Below are 22,315 nucleotides of genomic sequence, written 5' to 3'. Positions count from 1 at the left end.
GAGCGTGAATGCTATACATAGGAGAGGAAAGAAGCGAGGGGCCGATATGGATGGAGTGTAGAGAGTTAATGCCAGGGCGGTGGATGTGTGTGAATGCAGGAGCCAGGATTAAAATTACACAAATGCATTTGGTATATATTTGTTGTACTCCAAATGTAGAGGGAGTAGATGGATATAAATGTCTTACCTTTCTCCTGCCCTGTCTAACTGCCATGTTATAACTGCCAATAGTACTTTGATACATGTACTTCGATTACATGTGCATAAATGCTCCCCCTAGCTAGGTCTGAATATATAGGAGGTTAAGGCTAAGTTTTTGTTTTTTTTTCTTTTTTGTTGGCTCTCTTCTCGTTAATCAATCACACTAAATTGAGACACCAGGACCCAATAAAATGGTGTGGTCAAATAAACACATGTCCAGCACTACATGGATCATAAAGCACTTTGAAAAGTTTCTTGACCTCACAACATAAGGGGACAAGCAGAGTAAGTTGAAAAAAAAAACTATATACCAGATATAAGCTTGCAGAGTTGAAAACACAGAGATCGCATTCAGGATTAACTGCTTGCTGACATTGAATGGAGACACAGGAGTGGATTCAGAGCAGAGATTGGAAAAGCTGGTTACCAGATATAAGCTTGCAGAGTTGAAAACACAGAGATAGCATTCAGGATTAACTGCTTGCTGACATTGAATGGAGACACAGGAGTGGATTCAGAGCAGAGATTGGAAAAGCTGGTTACCTGTATGAAGAGAATAGAGATGCGTGTCACATTCATCCATGTTATAACTGCCAATAGTACTTTGATACATGTACTTCGATTACATGTGCATAAATGCCCCCTGCATGATATAAGACTGCACCTCATAGAAATCGAAGAAATGTCAATCGGGAATGCCTATATTTCAATTGCTTGATATTATATGTAATGTTGCAATGAACTGTACTGTAGTGTTAGTGATCGTAAATTGCAAATATAGTAGCTCGCCAACTCAAAATGTAAATCTGTAGCATTTGGGATATATTCTGAGAATTATCTGTGAAGGGAGATGTAATGACTTTAAACTGATACTGAGTAGTATTAACTCCTTCCTGACATGGCAATTTTCTGTTTGTTTCCTCTCCTTCTTCCAAGAGCCTTTTGCATTTTTCCGTCATTATAGGGTTTGTTTTTTTTGTAGAACTATGGGAAAAAAATTCTAAGTGCGTTGATATTGCAAAAAGGGGCAATTACACAATTTTTTTTGTTTACGAAAGATATATAAATATATATAATATTTTTTTTTTTTTTATTTAATATATATATTATTTATTTATTTTTTACATGGTGAAACAAATTCGGAAATTTGTTAAATATAATTTTGTTTGTGTCCATTTTCCGAAACCTATAACATTTTCATATTTCGGGATATATGACTGTCTGAGGTCCTATTTTTTGCACCCTGAGCTGATGTTTTTACTGATACCATTTTGGGGTATAAACAGTGTTTTAATATTTAATCAAAACAATGTTGCAGCGGACAAAAAACACCATAATTTTGGTGTTTTGATTTTTTAAATTATGCTGTTTACGTATCAGATTAATTTATGTTCTGTTTTGTAAAGATCTGACTTTTACAAATGAAGCAATACCAAATCTTTGTTTTTTATTTATTTTATTTTTAATGAGGCAAAAGGGGGGTGCTGTAAACATTTTTTTTCACATATTTAAAATCTCTTTTTGTCACTTTTTATTGTATTTGTAAATCTTCTTAGTGGACCTGAAGCTGCGATTGTCTGATTGCCTGTGCTATATTAACACCAGCCACAGGCAGGCTTTCAAAGGTGGATCGTTGTGGCAGGCACAGGGGTCTTCAGCAGACCCCAAGCTGTCAAAACAACCCATCGGCGCCCTTGACCATGACACGGGCACACCAATAGGAGGGTGGAGCGATGCTCCTTTCTGCTGGCACATGTTTAACATGTACGTCATATGTTATGCAGGGGCTAGAGGGATTTTCTGTTTTTGAAAACGCCTCACCGTGGCCCTATTTGTTTTTTTAAAAACAAACATACTGTGTATTGCGCTCTGCCCCCACCTCCCCGTGTCCAGTGCTGAGTATCCATCGCTCCTCCCTAGGTCTGTTATTGTCTGCAATGCTGATGTCACATCAAGAGTAATGCAGTCAATAACTGAGCTCTGCCTAAGTAGACGACATGTGCCCCTCAAAACCGCTGAGCTCCATGATTGGCTGCAGCGCTGTCGACATGATGAGGCAGGCAGTGAGAGCAGTGGCAAAAACTCAGCATTGGACCTGAGTTCGGTGAGTAAAGCTTAGTTTGTTTCTTATTGTAGATTGTAAGCTCTCACGAGCAGGGTCGTCTTATTTTACTTTAATTATTGTATTGTTAACGTTGTTACTTATGACTGTTGTGTTTTGAAACTGTTAAACTGTAAAGCGCTGCGGAATAAGTTGGCGCTATATAAATAAAAATTATTATTATTATTAGTCTCTTCAGGACACTCTCTCAACAAACAAAAGCTCCTTAGTATTGAAGAAAGTCCTTTATATAGGAGGTCTTGTGAAATGTCAGTAACAAGCACAAGACTGTCACTGGAAACACAGTTTAAAGCCATGGTGCAAAGCCAAGTGTAGTAGTTGTGGCCTCATTCTGTTATATGGGTAATTTCTCACAGAGTTTATTTTTAATATTACCACATAATATGAGAATCTATAGAAAGCTAGGTTAAAAGGACATTAATGGTGTACAATGTTGTTATGATGCCTAAATCCTACAAATCTGATAACTAAGGCTATGTGCACACGCTGCAGATTCACCCGCGGATTTGTATCTGCGGATCCGCAGGTAAAACCGCAGCTCAAATGACCTGCGGTTTGCCACCTCGACAGTGGAATAGGTGGCAAACCGCAGCAGAATCCGCAGAAAGAATTGACATGTCAATTCTTTCTGCGGATTCAAAACCGCAGCTTTTCCGCAGTTGAAAATCCGCAGCATGTGCACTGCGGATTGTAAGTCACATAGACTTACATTATACTGGACACTGTCTGCAGAACTGCTGCGGATCCGCAGAGGCCAAATCCGCAGCTGATCCGCAGCAAAAACCGCAGCTTGTGCACATACCGTGTGCACAGGCTGCGGATTCTGCTGCGGATCAGCAGCGGATTTGGCCCTGCGGATCCGCAGCAGTTTCTGCTGCATTGTACAGTACCTTTATTTTCTATGCAAAATGAAAACCGCAGTGCAGATGCTGCGGAATTTTCCACGCGGATTTGCTGCGGTTTCAAATCCGCAGAAAGAATTGACATGTCAATTCTTTCTGCGGATTCTGCTGCGGTTTGCCATCTGCTCCATTGTGGAGATGATAAACTGCAAGGCAGAGCAATCTTTTGACCTGCGGATTTACCTGCTGATTTTACTAAATCCGCGCGGAAAAATCCACAGAGCAATTTCACACACCCTTAGAGGTAAGAAGTGGTCAGTTTTGCTCTCATTTTATTCTCAATGCTTCCCTACTATGCAATTGTTTCATATTATTTTTGTTGTTAATGTTCCTTACGGTTCTAGAGATGTGGACCTTTTTATTTACTGCAAATTTTTATGTCTTTAGCATGAAGGCGTGGCTCACGGGATTCTTTGGGGGCGTGCCTTTAGGCTGGTCTGCATTATTACCGTAAGCACCACCCCATTTTAAAGACATACAATTTAGCACCAAATTAAAAGGTTCGTATCTCTGGAACCCTTTGGTGGATTAAAAAAAAATGCAAAATAGAATACAGGAATAAAAAAATAGAAAAAACTACTCTTTTTTTTACCTGGAGAGAGGTTTTCCTTAAGAGTAGAATTTAGTTTCTATGGGCAATACTGCAAATTTATTTGTGCATTAGTTTTATTATGTTTAATAACTGTAAAAAAAGTAGATCTTTGTGAGTTTTCAATAATATTTTCTGTATCTTCATTAGAAGCCATGCCGAGTAAAATATCTGGATGTACACCTGAAAGAGAGATTTCTTTAGTGAAGTTAAAGAAAGATCCGAAATATGATCTTGGTGAGTGCATACATTATCTTTGAGAACTCATAACTCGTGTGCGACATTTAAATGACAGCGTTATCTGTATAGTGACATATTGATCACTAGGAAGGCCCCATGTCCATTAACTGAGGTTAAAAAGGTCACAACAATTAATTAAATATTACTTTACAGCATTAAATGGAATATCATTAAATGAGGTTTGTTTTGGACTATGGGGCTAAAAACTTACCGTCGTGTACTTGCTAACTACCGGCCTGTTTTGTCCTGCAGCGATGTGTTCTGGCTTAGACAGCGATTCTCCTTCCTTTGACCTCATGTCAACGGAGCTGCTCTTTCACTTTGGTCTGCTCTGTGGACAGGTTATCAACACATGCATGGTGAGCCCAACAAACAGTGCATGTGTTGTGACTGTCACACAGCTGCGACACATGCAGCTGCAGCGCTGAACAGCTGATTATCGGGAGCGTACCAGTTAGCCAGGTTCCCGATGCAGCTTATTTGGTAAGCGCTATAGCTAAGGAGGGAATCGAAGATATTCGCTCATCTCTAGTCGTCATCACAGCCATGCTGATTGGCAACCGTCTCCCCGCAGTTAAGCATAACATCCACAGTGACACTCCATTGACAGAGCAAGGTGAAAGAGAAGAAGCTACTCTGTCAACGTGACGTCAATGGAAGCAGAAGAATAATGTAGGAAGGCCCTGATTCAAGCGACATATAACTTACTGTGCTGCAGCAGTTTTGATAAAATCACTGTTTAATCTGTGACTGGATCTACTACAGTTCTCTGAATTCTGAGCTCTATATTACCCGGCCACACCCCTGATTGGCAGCTTTCTGTGTACAATTGTCAGCTTTCTGTCTGTGCACGTCAGTGGTGGAGACAAGTTTATAACAGAGCTCATAAATACAGAGGATTATACGGCAGCAGGTTTACTAGGCCTCTAGTGATTACCTCCTGCTGATAAAACAGTGGTTTTATCAAAACTACAGCAAGCAGCCCAGTTAGTGATACATTGCTATAATCTGGGTTTCTGTCTCTACATTATGCTGCTCTGAGTAGGTGGCAAAAACATGGTGACATATTCTCTTTAATGACTGCCTGCACATATCTGTTATTCCAAACAGATACGTGTGTGTCCTTTGTGTGAACAGTAGTGCTAAAGTACATACTCAAACCAGTACAGACCTATTTGTTGGCTTTTACTATTAATGTAACTTCAATATAAAATGTTGTTATCTCTTGACTGTTCTTTACAAATATATATAATTTTTGTAGGGTTCCAGATTATGGGTGGAGAAACAACAGGAAAACTAGATCTTGGAATATTTATAAGTTCGATAACGCCTGGGGGACCAGCGGATCTGGATGGACACTTAAAACCAGGTAATTATGATGCATTAATATGGTGACACAAGACTGTAGTTTGATATCCTGGGGCCAGGGGCTCCTTCGTTATCACTAAAGCTAGGGGCACCCTAGCTATCCCTGTTCCCCAGATTACCTCTATTGGTGATGATGCCAGGGCTACGTACCTTGCTGAGCTCCTAAATCAGCCCATATCTGTCCCTTCCCCCACGCAGGAGAAGTGGGGAGTAGTTGTATATAAGAATACATAAACCAGACTAAAAAAGGAAGACGTACAGGGATAAATGAAAATACCAGTCATACAAACATACTCTCACAAACAACAGAGTGGAACACTGGGAAGTAAAAGGAATAAACAACCAAATAGAAGAGGATGAGGTTATGCATACAGAAAAATCACCAAACAGTCTTTAGATCAGCGCTAGTGATGAGCGAGTATGCTCGTTACTTGAAATTTCCAAGCATGCTCGGGTGTTCTCCGAGTATTTTGGGCATGCTCAGAGATTTAGTTTGTGTCACCGCAGCTGCATGATTTGCAGCTGTTAAACAGCCTGAATACATGTGAGGATTTCCTAACAAACAGGCAATCCCCACATGTATTCAGGCTGTCTATCAGCCGCAAATCATCCAGCTGCGGTGATACACACTAAACCTCCGAGCACGCCCAAAATACTCGGTGAACACCTGAGCATGCTCAGAAATCTCGTTTAACGAACATACTCGCTCATCACTAATCAGCACTCCAAGTTCCTACTCAACAAATACCTCTAACTCCATACCAGGCAGTATAGAACTAAGGCTGGATCACACATGCGAGAAACATTTATTTCTATGCAGCCGCATGCTCCACTCCCGAGTGCCGGCGGCAGTGCCGGGTATTAAGATGCGAGACTCGTCCGAGTTTCTCGCATGTGTGATATCGACCTAAGGCTGGCCATTCTGATTGCCAGAGGCGAGCATATATAGCCGAGGGGAGTGGCCAACACTGAACAGCTAAAGGCCCTTTTACATTTAGCGATGCACCAGCGATCCAACCAGCGATCCGACCCGGTCAGGATCGCTGGTGCATCGCTAAATGATCGCTAGTGAGCTTTCATACAGAAAGATCTCACAGCGATGCAGCAGCGACGCAGCGCACGATACTTACCATTCACACACAGCGATCCTGCGTCCTCCCGCCCGCCTCCACGCGTCGCTGGACGTCACAGCAGGAAGTCTCAACAGGAAGCAGACGACGAGAAATGGAGCCGGACATTCTCGCGTGATCAGCGATGGACAGCGGGGGAGCCGGTCGTTGGTAAGTATCACACATAGCGATATCGCTAGCAATATCGCTATAATGTCACAAAACCAGTGACGTTTTAGCGATATTGCTAGCGATATCGCTTAGTGTAAAACCCCCTTAAGATCATCAACGCAGGAAAGCTTCAGAGACGTCCAACTAAAGAGAATTAACCCTTGCACTGCTAGCAGATATCTACACAGGCGAAGTGTTTTTAATTAATGCAGGAGTACGTGGAATCGGACAACGTGGTCTTCTGGCCCCTCTCTGGTAAACACGTGACATATGGATCATTGAATTGTACAGAAAAAAATTCCTTCACCAGTATAAAAAAATGACAAATAACATAAACTTTAATGTAAAATTTTAAAAAGCCTCCTGACTTAATGACAATAAACACCAAAAACAGACACGACAAACATAGATTCTGAAGCATTTGGGTAACTCCAAATAAATAAACTGTAAATATGGGTCCAAAAATCTAATGAACCAACTCAAAAATGGAACAATCTCGCTGTAGATCAGGTGGTGTTCTTGTGAGTGGTATTCTTGGTTAATTATTCTCCACAGTGGATAGGAGGGGGAGCACAATTTCATAAAGCCACACAATATCCCACAGAAATGTCCAAGGGATCAAAGACACTGGTTCCCCAAGGTACAAAGTTAAAATCTGCAAGCAAAAAAAAAAAAAATGACTTCAGAAATCTCATTCATTTTGCTGCTACTGGAAATGCAGTGTGTGAACAATTTTTTTTATTTTTGTTTAATCTCTAAGAATTTAACTTTGTTCTATGCAGGAGATCGCCTTATATCCGTGAACAGCGTGAGCCTGGAGGGAGTGAGCAAGCAGGCGGCTCTAGACATCCTTCAAAACTCTTCTGAGGATGTCACACTCCTTGTTTCTCAACCCAAAGAAAAAATTCCCACAGGTAAACTGTTTTCTAGTCTTTGCTACATGTGTATCCATGTTTGAAGTGTGAGAAACTTAAAAAAAAATCAGCAATGACGTGGCACTCTATGTACTGGATCCTGTTTGTTTTACAATTCTGGTTTACACAACTGCCCTTTCTGCTGCCGGGCTCATTTCTTCCATAGTATAGCTCAATAACAATTATTTTAATGGTAATCTGCCAACAGCTTTGTTTGTTATGTAATTTGAAATTTACATAATGTAGGTGCAGAGACCCTGATTCCAATGATGTGCCACTTACTAGGCTGCTTGTTGCAATTTCAATAAAATCTGTTTTATCAGCAGGAGTTTATCACTAGAGGACTAGTTATCTCATGCCCTGTAGTCATCATTTCTTTGATTAACCTCGGCACCACCACTGATTAGCAGATTTCTACCTATGCACAGTGTATAAAGAAAGCTTATAATCAGAGATGTGGGTAGGGTTATACAGAGCTCAGCATTCAGAGAATTGCTAAATCTGCAGTAAAGAAACAGGGATTTTAGCAAAACTGCAGCAAAAGCCCAGTAAGTGATACATCACTGAAAGCATGGGCTCTGTCCCATCATGCTGCTCTCAGATTACATGACAAAAACCTGGTGACAGAGTCCCTTTTAAGGATTTGTGCACACGTTGAGTATTTGTTTGCAGAAATTTTTGCAAGGTTTCTGCATCTCTAGGCAGTAAAAATGCTGCTGCAAAAACATTTTTTGGTGCATTTTTGTTTCATATGTGTTTTTTGCATTCGTTTTCGGGCATAAATGAAGGCTTTTTTGAGCTAAATAAAGATATTGAAAAAAAAAAAGTTTTGTAATGTAATTTCTTGATTCAACACCTTTTTCATTCTGATGCAGTGGCATCTGGGTAATGGGATTAGGGCTTGGTGTCAGCAGCTGTCGCTGACACCAAGCCCAAGGTGTATTAATGAACAGGTGTCAGCCAGACACCCTCATTACTAAACTGGTAAGTAAAGAGTTAAATAAACACACACATTGTCACCAGCCTATGTAGGAGCGTTAACCAAAAGAAAAAATTGTGTAGCCTCCCGCTTAATTTTCATAACCAACAGAGGGACAGCCGACGACTGAGGGCTGATGTTAATGTTCTGGGAAGGAGCTAACAGCCATAAAGGTTCCCATGTTATTAATATCAGCTCATAGCTGTTTGCTTAGCGTTTACTGGTTAGTTTACAGGGGAACCCCAGAAAAAAATTGACGTAAGGTCCCCCTATAAAATCTAACCAACAAAGGCTAAGCAGACAGCTGCGGGCTGATATTAATAGCATAGTAAGGGGCCATGGTTATTGGACCCCTTCCAGACTAAAACATCAGTTCTCAGCCGCCCTAGAAATGGTGCATCCAAAAGATGCGCCAATTCTGGCACTTAGCCTTGCTCTTCCCTTTTGCCCTGGTGCGGTGGCAAGTTGGGTGATAGTATTGGGGTTGATTTCACCTTTTTATTGTCAGTTGACATCAAGCCCAGAGGTTAGAAATGGAGAGGCATCTATAAGACGCACCCATTACTAACCCCATAGTGATATTATAAAAAAAAGCATACACCCAAAGTTCTTTATTTGAAATAATGACAGACTCCTTTATTGAATCTAAATTAAACCATACTTTCATCATCGCCCAATCCACAGAAGCCAATGTCTCCTGTAACAATTAAAATAATAAACAACAATATTCCTCACCTGTCCGCATAGAACATAATCTATAATAATAAATGCCCTAAGCAGCTTCCGGTTGTAACAACTTCCGTCCATTTGTAACCGGTGACGTCACCGCACACCTCTTTCCATGTTAACCCTCAACACACCACTCCTCCTCAACACACACACACTCCTCTCACCTTTCACCATCTCCACTCACTCTTTCACTCCACATACGACCCACATCACTCCGTCTCTCATACTCACGCCGTCATCGCCGCTGATCCACGATCCCCGACATCTTCCGCCGGCGCCATCCTGGATCCAGATGTCCTCCACGCCGGCGACATGTTCTTGCGGCGACGCCATCTTGAGTATCGCGAGATTAGATTTCGCCGACGCCATTTTGGATCCCGATGGCATCCACGCCGGCGACATGTTCCTGCGGCGATGCTATTTTGGATCGGCGAAATCCCGCGATACTCAAGATGGCGTCGCCGCAAGAACATGTCGCCGGCGAGGAAGACGTCGGGATCCAAAATGGCGTCAGCGAAAACTCGCGAGATTTCGCCGACGCCATTTTGGATCCCGACGTCGTCCACGCCAGCGACATGTTCTTCCGGCGACGCCATCTTGAGTATCGCGGGATTTCACGATACTCAAGATGGCGCCGGCGGAAGAAGATGTCGGGGATCGTGGAGCAGCGGCGATGACGGCGTGAGTATGAGAGACGGAGTGAGAGAAGGGGTCGTATGTGGAGTGAAAGAGTGAGTGGACGTGAGTGGAGATGGTGAAAGGTGAGAGGAGTGTGTGTGTTGAGGGTTAATATGGCAAGAGGTGTGATGCTATCGCATCCTCCCGATGCGATAGCATCGGGCCATAATCTAGTAATCCATAATGTCCCAAGACGATCCTAATGTGACTGCTCTCAAGAACATCCGGCTACACGCTGACACAGAAGGTAGTCATTCCTGCAGTGTATAGCGCTGAGATTCCGTGAGAAAGTTCACTGGAGTTCAGCTGGTGATCTCACATAAGACACCACCGCTGCGTGAGAAAGTTCTCAAGCAGCGGTGGTATCGGAAGTGAAATCACCGGAGCAAATCAGCTCTCTCCTGGCATCTCAGCGCTGCACGCTGCGGGAGCGATGACATTCCTTTCAGTCTGTAGCAGGCAGTCCGTTAGAGCAGTCACATCTCCTAATGTGACAGTTCTACAGGTGATATCGCCGTGAGACACTTTGGATTACATGGACTACGGTGGACAGGAGAGTGTATAGTTGTTTATTATTTTTTATTGTTAACAGGAGGCATCAGGGATTGGGAGTTAGGTGAGTATAATGTGTTTTTTTTATTTGATTATATAATTATTTTACGTTTTTAAAAAAAAATTTTTAAGTTTGAGCACAGGCTCCGGCTGACGAGAGACTACTTCTCCCATCAGTGGCGGTTTCTATAAATTATCAGTGACAGCAGACTTAGCATAATGGGAGTAGAAGTCTCTCATCATTCGACACCAGCTGACCTGCGATAAGCTTTTTACTGCAGGTCACAGTCGCAGCTGCGCTTTCACGTTGACATCTGACAGTGTGACTCCGCAGCCTTCGGACGACGGTAGCCATCTTACCGGTGGTAACGTTACTGCCGATCAGAACCACCCGGTGTTTCTTGCTCTGCCACACAGATGACAGTGTGGGAAACACCATAGGAAGTCCGTATAAACTCGGGAAATACGCAGCAAATCCGCAAACATTTTTATACCTGCGGATTTGCTGCGGATTTGACTGAATTGAAGTCAATGTGTGAAAACCGCTAAAATTCGCACAAAGAATTGACAAGCTGCAGAAAAAAGCGCACTACAAATACTCAGGAAATTTACTGATCATGTGCACAACACTTCAGGAATCTCATTGAATTAGCTGACATAAAGATTCACTAGGGTTCTTGGCCTATTTCCACGCAAAAAATTTGCTGAAAAAACTCACCAAAAATGCACCGTTTGCACACAGCTTAATATACTTAATTTTCTCTGCATGAAGTGAAAATTGTATCAGTTAGATGATTTGGTGGAGATTTCACGTGTGATAATTATTACCTGCTAATACTGCATTAGAAAAGTAAAATGATCATTTTTGTACAGTAAATGAACACTTCATTCTGTGGTACAAAGGTCACCCTATATTGCAGAATTCTTTATGGTATTTGGTGGCATGATGTGTTCAATAGAATTTTCTGTATGTTTCGTATTGGTTGTGGTTGTGATTTCTTTATTGTTAGATTTTTTAAAAAAATTCTATTACTTACTTTTTTTCTTCAAGCAATGGCTATAAAAAAAGTTTCTATTTATTTTTCTGTGTGCGCTAAAAATACATTGTTCCTGTTATTTTATAGAACATCAATACAATGGGTCAAAGAGTCAATCTTGCACATCATTCCCTTGTAAACATAATGAAGCAGAATCTTCCTTTGATGAACAGAAAAGGCTCTCTGGTAACACAAGACTTATGTCCGGAAGCTCATCTGGGATTTCTGCGGGAAAACGAGAGGGAAGCCTGAGCTCCCAGGATTCACGGACAGAGAGTGCAAGTCTTTCTAATAGTCACATCAGCGGTCTCATCAGGAACCTGTCAAAGGATCAGGCAACACCTCTGTCAACCTCTGCCAAGAACTCTCCATCAGGCAGCACTAAATCTGGTAACAAGAAGTCAGATAATCGGAAAGGAAAAGGGAAAAGTCCAGGTCTCACTGATTCTACAGACTTTTCGGATAGAGGCGACTCTGACATGGATGAGGCTACGTATTCTAATAGTCAGGAGCAGCATACAATAAAGAAGGTTGTTAATTTGCTTTATTTATTATCTTCTCTATTTATGGTGTGTGTATGTGTATATATACACTCACACACATGTATATAATGCACACACACTGCAGGCAAAAATCTTTACTAAAAGTGTAACTAAAATTGAATACATAATTTTTCGATGCAAGCAGGAAGACTTCGGCTCATACTTGAGTGCATATGATCAATAATGCTATATAGAGATATTACGCATGGGTTAGGCTGGTTTCACATTAGCGCTTTTTAAGCGCACGCACGGCCGGGGGTCGGGTGCGCCGATCGCAGGCTCCGCTGTGCGCTAGGAGGCGGCGCTACAAGCAAAGGGGCGGGCACGCCGGGCAGAGAGCCGGCTCGGGGGCGGAGCTACCCCCGGCCGTGCGTGCGCTTAAAAAGCGCTAATGTGAAACCAGCCTTACCGGTTAGACTCAATCTATATGTTTTCCAAAGCTAGTCCACTTCTATTTATGCACCTACTCATTTCATATTCCAGGTGGTTGGTAATCACGAAAGGGTGGGTTGGATTAAGAATTTTTATTAAAATTGTTTTTAAAAATACCGGTCTCAAAAATGTAATGTACTTTTTTTTTTTTTATTATTTTGCAAAGGAGCCTTCTTTGGAAAAATCATCACTCACAACCACTAAGCATCCAACAACACCTCTTAAACCAGGAGATGTCTTCACAGTTGTGTTGGCCAAGAAAGATGACAGCTTGGGGATAAGTGTCACGGTACTGTTTGACAAGGTTTTTGCGGTTTTTCTCCTTTGTTATTGTCTTGCATGCAGCGTCTTTATGTCTTAGCATGAAGTATTTAAACTAAAGTAACTTCTAAAGAGGAATAGCCTCATATGACGACTTCTTACTAGCATTGGTCATTTATTATATACTATGTTCTACTAGTTCCAGGAGTAAATCTAGGACAAAAACGGACCCTTGCTTATGACACGTAGACAAACCAATAATCAGCACACGAGAATTTGTGGGTTCCTCATTATCAACGTATTTAAACAGACCAGCGGCAATCACGTGAGAACCTGGCAAACGCTCAATGGCCTGGTGCGATGATTTTATGACGCATAAAGATTATTGTTATTGGCAGCACATTGTCGGTGATGTGCTGCCGATAACATGATGTTCTATACAAACAGAAAGATCCTATTATTGATCCTACTCTGTAGGTAAAATATTAGTCATCCAGTCTAAATCAGCCGGTAAAGAACTTCACATTGGCTTGTGGACAGCCAACCGACAGTTATTTAATGGCCTGGATCAGCTTGTGTAAAAGCGCCAATAGTGTGTCTTCATAGTATCTTAGGGTATTGTAAGCTGTGTTCTAGGGTCCAGGCCTAGTGTGCAGGATTCAGTAGGATCTTTAGGTCAGCAGCTTATTCACGCATGAGTTCTATCCCTACTTTTTTTTTCATGAATAGATGAATAGAACACATCCATTGCAGCCTAGGGATCTGTTCACGTGAGGGTTTTTTTTTTTTATCACCGGAGTTTGGATAAAAGAAAAAAAAATGGAGACTTGTCCCAGACTAAACTCACCCTTTCAAATGAATGCCATCCATGTGTCGTTAGGGGTCTGGTCCGGTTTTACCGTTTAGTAGCTGGGAGAAATTTTGTTCATTTTTTTTTCTGACACTGATGAAAATGTGATTCAGCTGTCTGATGAAAATAGGTCCACGTAGAAGAAGAAAAAAACTAAAAACATAAATCTACCGTAATTGGGCTTAATTGTGCTGCTCAACCAGAAAGGTCTGTGTAATGGATATTGTAATATGATCTATGCACACTTTCCATGACTAGTGTCTCTGCTGACTTGGGATTGTACGGATCAGCGACCGGCCCCCCCGCCAGGTATCGCTGATCGGGCAGCATCGTCCTGGGCCATTTTTTCATCGTTGCTCTCCCGCTGGCCAGCGCGCATCGCTACATGTGGCAACGGGAGCCAACGATCAGCGAGGCTCCCAGCGCTCTAAGCAGGCGCTGGGAGCTGGTCTCTAAGGTAAATATCGGGTTACTAATCGGCGCGCGTCACTTAGTTACCCGATGTGTACCTTAGAAACCTGCGTGCTGGCAGCTCCCGGCGCAAGGATGCAGGTTTCTAAGGTACACATCGGGTAACTAAGTGATGCGCGCCGCTTAGTTACCAGATATTTACCTTAGAGACCAGCGTCCTCGCTGGTACTGATCGCTGGTGAAGCTGTCTGTTTGACAGCTCACCAGCGATCATGTAGCGATTGCACCAGCGATCCTGACAAGGTTATATCGTTATCGGGATCGCTGGTGCATCTTTATGTGTGACTGGGCCTTTAGTCAGTTGCTGCTAATCTACATGTAGATCTCTTGAAGCAAAGGTAAATTTGATTCTAAAAAATTCCCAGTGGTCTGTGTAACAAATGCTGAATTTCTAATTTTTAAATCAGACTGTGATATGGAAAAAAATACATGTGTCAAAAGAAAATACATTTAACACAAAAGCCCCTGATCATTTTCTGATAATACATTTAGTTTAAACACCATAAATATATTGGTCTTATACCCCCCTAATGTGTTAGGGAGCAGCATGATGGCTTAGTGGAGAGCACTGTTGCTTTGCAGCGCTAGGTCCTGGGTTTAAATCAAACCAAATACAACATGTACAAGAAGCTTGTATGTTCTTCCCGTGTTTGAGTGGGATGTCCTCCAATACTCCAAAGACATACTGAGAGGGAATTTAGTTTGAGCCCCAATGGTGACTTGTTAATATTGTCTGTAAAGTGCTGTGGAATTAATGCTGCTATATAAGAAAGTAAAATGAATATTTTTTGCTAGCATTGGTATACTGTGACGATATAACCTAGGAATCCCATTTGTGCATGCCTTGCTGTGTGTTTGCTATTCTCATTCAGTATGTTTCAATACATTGTGCTTTACATTCTACTTTTATGTGTATTTGAGCTTGGATGTTTCCTGGCAACTAGCTCAAGTGTTTGTTTGCCAGTTTTTGAGTTGATATTGTGTTTCCATTTGTATTTCATAACTTGTTTCAATGCGGGGTAATAAATTCACAGATCGTTGTTCAATAGGCTTGAAGTTTGTTGTGTTCCAGACATTCCTCTCATACTTATTCTTCACTGAAGCTCTTGTCCAACTGTTTAGTTTTCCCATATACTTACATTTCAGAGAGATAACAGTTCACTGATGCTTTAGGTTTATTCCTGTAGATCCTGCAGTGTTACTAACAACCAGCTCTGTAGCTTGATGCTTTTGGGCCCCTGTACAAAAGCAATTCTGGAGGTCAGTTACCTAATCACCAGCGACTTTAGATGCAGCTATAAGGAATACAGTGGTGTACGGAAAGAATTCAGACCCCTTTAAATTTTTCACTCTTTGTTTCATTGCAGCCATTTGGTAAATTCAAAAAAGTTCATTTTCGCATTAATGTACACTCTGCACCCCATCTTGACTGAAAAAAACAGAAATGTAGAAATTTTTGCAAATTTATTAAAATAGAAAAAACTGAAATATTGCATGGTCAAAAGTATTCAGACCCTTTGCTCGGACATTCATATTTAAGTCACATGCTGTCCATTTCCTTGTGATCCTCCTTGAGATGGCTCTACTCCTTCATTGGAGTCCAGCTGTGTTTAACTAAACTGATAGGACTTGATTTGGAAAGGCACACACCTGTCTATATAAGACCTCACAGCTCACAGTGCATGTCAGACCAAATGAAAATCATGAGGTCAAAGGAACTGTCCAAGGAGCTCAGAGACAGAATTGTGGCAAGTCACACATCTGGCCAAGGTTACAAAAGAATTTCTGCAGTACTCAAGGTTCCTAAGAGCACAGTGGCCTCCATAATCCTTAAATGGAAGAAGTTTGGGACCACCAGAAGTCTTCCTAGACCTGGCTGTCCAGCCAAACTGAGCAATCGTGGGAGAAGAGCCTTGGTGAGAGAAGTAAAGAAGAACCCCAACATCACTGTGGCTGAGATCCACAGATGCAGTAGAGAAATGGGAGAAAATTCCACAAAGTCAACTATCACTGCCGCCCTCCACAAGTTGGGCCTCTATGGCAGAGTGGCCCGACGGAAGCCTCTCCTCAGTGCAAGACATATAAAAGCCGGCATAGACTTTGCTAAAAAAAACACATGAAGGACTCCCAGACTATGAGAAATAAGATTCTCTGGTCTGATGAGAAGAAGACAGAACTTTTTTTATGATAATTCTAAGCGGTATGTGTGGAGAAAACCAGACACTGCTCATCACCTGCCCAATACAATCCCAACAGTTAGATATGGTGGTGGCAGCATCATGCTATGGGGTGTTTTTCAGCTGCAGGGACGACTGGTTGCCATTGAAGGAAACATGAATGCGGCCAAGTACAGAGCTATCCTGGATCAAAATCTCTTCCAGAGTGCTCTGGACCTCAGACTTGGCCGAAGGTTCACCTTCCAGCAAGACAATGACCCCAAGCATACAGTTAAAATAACAAAGGAGTTGCTTCAGAACAACTGTGTCCATTCTTGACTGGCCTAGCCAGAGCCCTGACCTAAACCCAATTGAGCATCTCTGGAGAGACCTGAAAATGGCTGTCCACCAACATTCACCATCCAGCCTGACCGAACTGGAGAGGATCTGCAAGGAAGAATGGCAGGGATCCTCAAATCCAGGTGTGAACAACTTGTTGCATCATTCCCAAGAAGACTCATGGCTGTACTAGCTCAAAAGGGTGCTTCTACTCAATACTGGGCAAAGGGTCTGAATACTTCTGACCATGTGATATTTCAGGTTTTCTTTTTCAATAAATTTGCAAAAATTTCAACATTTCTGTTTTTTTTCAGTCAAGAGGGGGTGCAGAGTGTAAGTTAATGAGAAAAAAATGAACTTTTTTGAATTTACCAAATGGTTGTAATGAAACAGAGTGAAAAAGTTAAAGGGATCTGAATACTTTCCGTACCCATTGTACATACATATACGGTATATTGCAAGGAATTACTCACTCTGGATGCGGTTAAGGTATATACCCAAGCATGTGATGTCTTGGTCACGTAGGAAAATTTATTAAAAGTCCATAAACTTCCAGCAGACGAAAACAAACAGCTTTCCACTTGCAAAAAGGTGTAACATAAGAAATAAACAGTCTCACAGCAGGTGCTGACTCACTAGTTTACAATTAGCTTTTCACTCATGCTCCAGAGGAGACATACCAATACCTCACAGAATAGTACAGGCCTAGTCTGTCCACCATTAAATGTCTTTCTTTCCTCTCTAAGGGCCTCGTCACACATAGCAATCTCGCTAGCGAGATCGCTGCTGAGTCACAACTTTTTGTGTGTGTGACAGCGATCAACGACCGGCCCCCCTGCCGGTATCGCTGATCGCTGCAGGAAAGGCCAGGACTTTTTTTGGTCGCTGGTCTCCCGCTGGCGAGCACGCATCGCTGCGTGTGACAGGCGGGAGACCAGCGATCAGCTGTAAAATAATAAAAAAAAATATTGTTATTATTCTCACCTTACGGCGTCCCGTGCAGTCTTCCCGCCTCTCTCCACGCTCCCGGTCCCAGTAATCCTTTGCAAGAATGACCGCAAGAACGGACGTCATCGCGGTAATTCTCGCAAAGTATTACTGGGACCGGAGCGTGGAGAGAGGCGGGAAGGCTGCGCGGGACGTCGGAAGGTGAGAATAACAATATTTTTTATTTTAATTCTATTTTTGACATGAATATGGCATCAGCGCTAACGAACACAGCGATGCCGCGCGCTCAGCGTCGCTGTGCTAATCGCTGGTGAAGCTGTCTGTTTGACAGCTCACCAGCGATCACATAGGGACTCACCAGCGATCCTGACACGTTGATATCGTTGTCGGGATCGCTGGTAAGTCGCTATGTGTGACTCCAGCTTTACACAGAGGTGTTTCCACTTTCCAACTCTCCCAGACAACTGTGGAGCAGCTCTGCCATTTTAGATTAGCTGCAAAGCTTAGGTTTGGGATATGTGAGCAGCTAGTCCCACCTAGCTCACCCAGCTGCTACTAAAACCTGGACCCAAAATCCAGGCCCAATAAAAATCTCTCAGCAGTATCAGTGATGGAACTTTCTTCCCTGGTTTCACATCACGTAGGCTAGGCACCTCGGTGACACATACACTCCATCCAGAGGAGCTGGCTAGCAATCAGAATGACAAAAGCAGTCATGCCCTATCAACAGAGCAGAGTGGAAGAGAAACTGCTACTCTAATAATGTGACGTCAGCAGAATCAGCTGAGATTGCTGGTAGGGATAGGCACTGGGCGCAACAGGCAGATAGTTAGCATCTGCTTGTCTGTTAGTGCTTAGGCCCATAGTAAAAAAAATAAAATAGTCCTACATATCCCCTTTAGAATGTTCACATCTTTGTGCTATTAGCAGGCTATGTCCTTAAATTTGTGCCCTGCAGAGGCGTAGCTAGGGTTTTGGTTCGAGGGGGCTAAACTTCTGAGTAGGCCCCTAACCAGGTAACCTTGATTACAACTCGGTGACGCACCCTAATAGTCGATGTGTAGGAGATGACTGCGGTCTAACTGAAAATAATCTCTATATAAAGACCAACATGGATATTACCACCATATGGTCAGTGGTAAATGCCAGTCCTACAAAACATGTAAGTAATTACTGCACAGTTATAGTTGGTGACTTACCACTGACGTTCTTTCTGATGGAATCGTTCACTTTTCGCATCATTTCTATCTGGCCCAGACCGACATGACAACTTCTCCAGCCAGGACTCGGCTGCAGAGATTGCAAGAAATACACGCTTCACTTCTCATATTCCAGCCCCATCACCATCTATCCCCAACCTGCACACACCTAATCCTGCTGATACCCCAATGCTGAGCCACTGATGTCCCTATTACTGCCCCTGCTGTGTGGTACTGTGTGCCCTGTAAATTCTAAAGCAACAATCTAGAATATAGTAATGCCGGGTGCAAGTGCCCTAGAAAACAGTGCCCTTATTTTGTCCCCTAGAATGTAATTATGCCCTCTCTGTGCCCCTTTGACAGTCACAGTAACGTGAGTTCACCTTTAACAATAAGTGCCCACTTTACATTTAATAATGCCCCGAGTCTCTCCCCTGTACAGCTCCCTTATACACAGTATGATGCTCTTATACACATTATAATGCCCCCTCACTGTATACATACTGACCCCTTAGTATCCTCCAAACTGTTTGATGGCTCCAGCACTGCATGATGGCCCCCTTACTGTAATCTCCACACTGTAGGATGGCCCCCTAGATAGCTTCCATATATTATCATACACCAGATAGTCCTCTATATAGTATAATGCAGCCCCCATATGCAGACTCTATATAGTATAATGCAGCCCCCTCATAAGAAGACTGTAATGTAAGGCAGCACCCCCCATAGGCAGACTGTAATGTAAGACAGAACCTCCCATAGGCATACTGTAATTTAAGGCAGTACCCCCCCATAGGCATACTGTAATGTAAGGCAGTACCCCCCCATAGGCATACTGTAATGTAAGGCAGCACCCCCCCCAGGCAGACTGTAATGTAAGGCAGCACCCCCCATAAGAAGACTGTAATGTAAGGCAGCACCCCCCATAGGCAGACTGTAATGTAAGACAGAACCTCCCATAGGCATACTGTAATGTAAGGCAGTACCCCCCCCATAGGCAGACTGTAATGTAAGGCAGCACCCCCCCCCAGGCAGACTGTAATGTAAGGCAGCACCCCCCATAGGAAGACTGTAATGTAAGGCAGCCCCCACCCCATAGGCAGACTATAATATAATGCACCCCCATAAAAAAATAAATCCAATACTCACCTCTCTTCCTCCTGGCTCCTGCGCTGCTCCGAGCTCCCGCTCATCTCCTGACAATGGTCTCCAGTCAGTGACGTTATCACGCCCGCTGTCAGTGTCTGCATCAGACGCTGAGAGTGGAATTATGGGAGGAGGTCTCGCTCCTTTTCTCATCAATGCGGTCAGCTGTATGGCTGGATGCCGATACAGCTGAACTTGCGATGTCAGGCAGGGGGCCCACTGCTGGCATCGGGCCCCCCCGCCTGCTCAGGGGCCCATAGTGGCCGGGCGGCAGTGCAGGGAGATCGATTCTCCCTACTCTGCTGCAGAATGTAACTGTATGGGCGCGCTGTGCACGCCGATAAAGTTACAGTAGCGTAGCTCTGGGTGGGCCCCCTCAGAGCTCGGAGCCATGCCCCCCCCTTCCCCCGTTGCTACGCTACTGGTGCCCTGCATTTTTATAGCATTGATTTTTCTATGTGGCCTAGTTACAATCGTATCCAGGTTTTATCACTACCTATGCAACCTCTGTATCTCTAATACTGGACTTGTAGTAGAAATATTTTCCATTTATTTTATTTCTGCTAATATTTTCTACTAGATAGTTATGGAAGGTCACTTTAATTATTTACAAATCTCTTAGGTCCAAACACCATTTTTTAGTATATTTTAGCAGGATATTGCTCTATATTTAGTCATTTAATAACATAAAGCTTGTGTTTTTTTTAAGGGGGGAGTAAATACCAGCGTAAAACATGGAGGTATCTATGTGAAAGCTGTAATACCAAAGGGAGCTGCTGAAGCTGACGGCAGAATACAAAAAGGTATATCTCACGGATTTATGTTCTCATTTGTGATATTGATCACTATTTCAATTTTCTTCCTTTATTCAGAAGCCAGTTATTATATCCCTCATTTCTCAAAAGAGAGCAGTATGTGACAATGTCTACATGATGTACATACTCTTGCTTCAAAACCAGCTTCTGTAGTTAGTGTTTTATTGGTGTTAGGTAGTATAAGAACTTGAATTGATCAGTATTTGGGAATCGCTAATGTAGCAGCCAGCACAAATCTTTCTCCCGCTGACACAATTAGGACTTTTCTTTCCATTTCATTACTGACATGATTCCCCATATACAGGTGCTTCTCACAAAATTAGAATATCATCAAAAAGTTATTTTATTTTTTTTTCCGTTCTTCAACATAAAAAGTGAAGCTCATATATTATAGAGTCATTACAAACAGAGTGATATATTTCATGTGTTTATTTCTGTTAATGTTGATGATTATGGCTTACAGCCAATGAAAACCCAAAAGTCATTATCTCAGTAAATTAGTATAAATAACAAAAAACATCTGCAAAGGCTTCCTAAGCATTTAAAAAGGTCCCTTAGTCTCTTTCAGTAGGCTCCACAATCATCGGGAAGACTGCTGACTTGATACATGTGCAGAAGTCTGTCACTGACACACTCCACAAGAAGGGTAAGCCAGAAAAGGTCATTGCTAAAGAAGCTGTCTGTTAACAGAGTGCTGTATCCAAGCATATTGATTGGGAAGTCGAGTGGAAGGAAAAAGTGTGGTAGAAAAAGGTGCACAAGCAACCGGGATAACCGCAGCCTTGAAAGGATTGTTAAGAAAAGGCCATTCAAAAATTTCAGGGAGATTCACGAGGAGTCGACTGCTGCTGGAGTCATCGGTTGAAGAGCCACCATACACAGATGTATCCAGGACATGGGCTACAAGTGCTGCATTCCTTGTGTCAAGCCACTCATGACCAATAGACAATGTCAGAAGTGTCTTACCTGGGCCAAGAAGAAAAAGAACTGGTCTGTTGCTCAGTGGTCCAAGATGTTGCTTTCAGATGAAAGTAAATTTTGCATTTCATTTGGAAATCAAGGTCCCAGAGTCTGTAGGAAGAGTGGAGAGACAGACAATCCAAGCTGCTTGAGGTCTAGTGTGAAGTTTCCACAATCAGTGATGGTTTGGGGAGCCATGTCATCTGCTGGCGTAGGTCCACTGTGTTTTATCGATTCAAGACCAAAGTCAGCGCAGCCGTCTACCAGGAAATGTTACTGCACTTATGCATCCCTCTGCCGACAAGCTTTTTGGAGATGGAAATGTAATTCCCCATCAGGACTTGGCACCTGTCCACACTGCCAAAAGTACCAATGCCTGGTTTAAAAACAACAGTATCACTGTGCTTGATTGGCCAGCCATCTTGCCTGACCTGTCAAGAGAAAGATAAGAGACACCACAACAAACAATGCAGACGAGCTGAATGCTGCTATCAAAGCAACCTGGGCTTCCATAATCCCTCAGCAGTGCCACAGGCTGATCACCTCTATGCCATGCTGCTTTGATGCAGTGATTGATGCAGAAGGAGCCCTGAACAAGTTTTGAG

General features: G+C 42.7%; 1 protein-coding gene across 6 annotated transcripts in view; it reads left to right on the top strand.

Annotated features, from left to right (window-relative positions):
* PTPN13 (protein tyrosine phosphatase non-receptor type 13) overlaps positions 1-22,315 on the top strand; it is a 399,005-nt gene that overhangs the window by 306,141 nt on the left and 70,549 nt on the right. For 5 of the 6 annotated variants that reach the window (XM_073541467.1, XM_073541500.1, XM_073541459.1 and 2 more), the window contains 6 exons: positions 3,965-4,051; positions 5,316-5,423; positions 7,485-7,616; positions 11,679-12,121; positions 12,732-12,869; positions 20,645-20,738. In XM_073541467.1, coding sequence (XP_073397568.1) covers positions 3,965-4,051; positions 5,316-5,423; positions 7,485-7,616; positions 11,679-12,121; positions 12,732-12,869; positions 20,645-20,738 — 1,002 coding nt within the window. The remainder of the gene's footprint in view (positions 1-3,964; positions 4,052-5,315; positions 5,424-7,484; positions 7,617-11,678; positions 12,122-12,731; positions 12,870-20,644; positions 20,739-22,315) is intronic. The other variant, XM_073541487.1, reaches the window with a different exon arrangement.

This window comes from Dendrobates tinctorius, unplaced genomic scaffold, assembly GCF_039654945.1.
Source record: "Dendrobates tinctorius isolate UK_male_01 unplaced genomic scaffold, ASM3965494v1 ptg000011l, whole genome shotgun sequence".
Lineage (NCBI taxonomy): Eukaryota > Metazoa > Chordata > Amphibia > Anura > Dendrobatidae > Dendrobates > Dendrobates tinctorius.
Note: the sequence above shows the minus strand (reverse complement) of the source record. Positions and strands in the feature narration are given on the sequence as shown.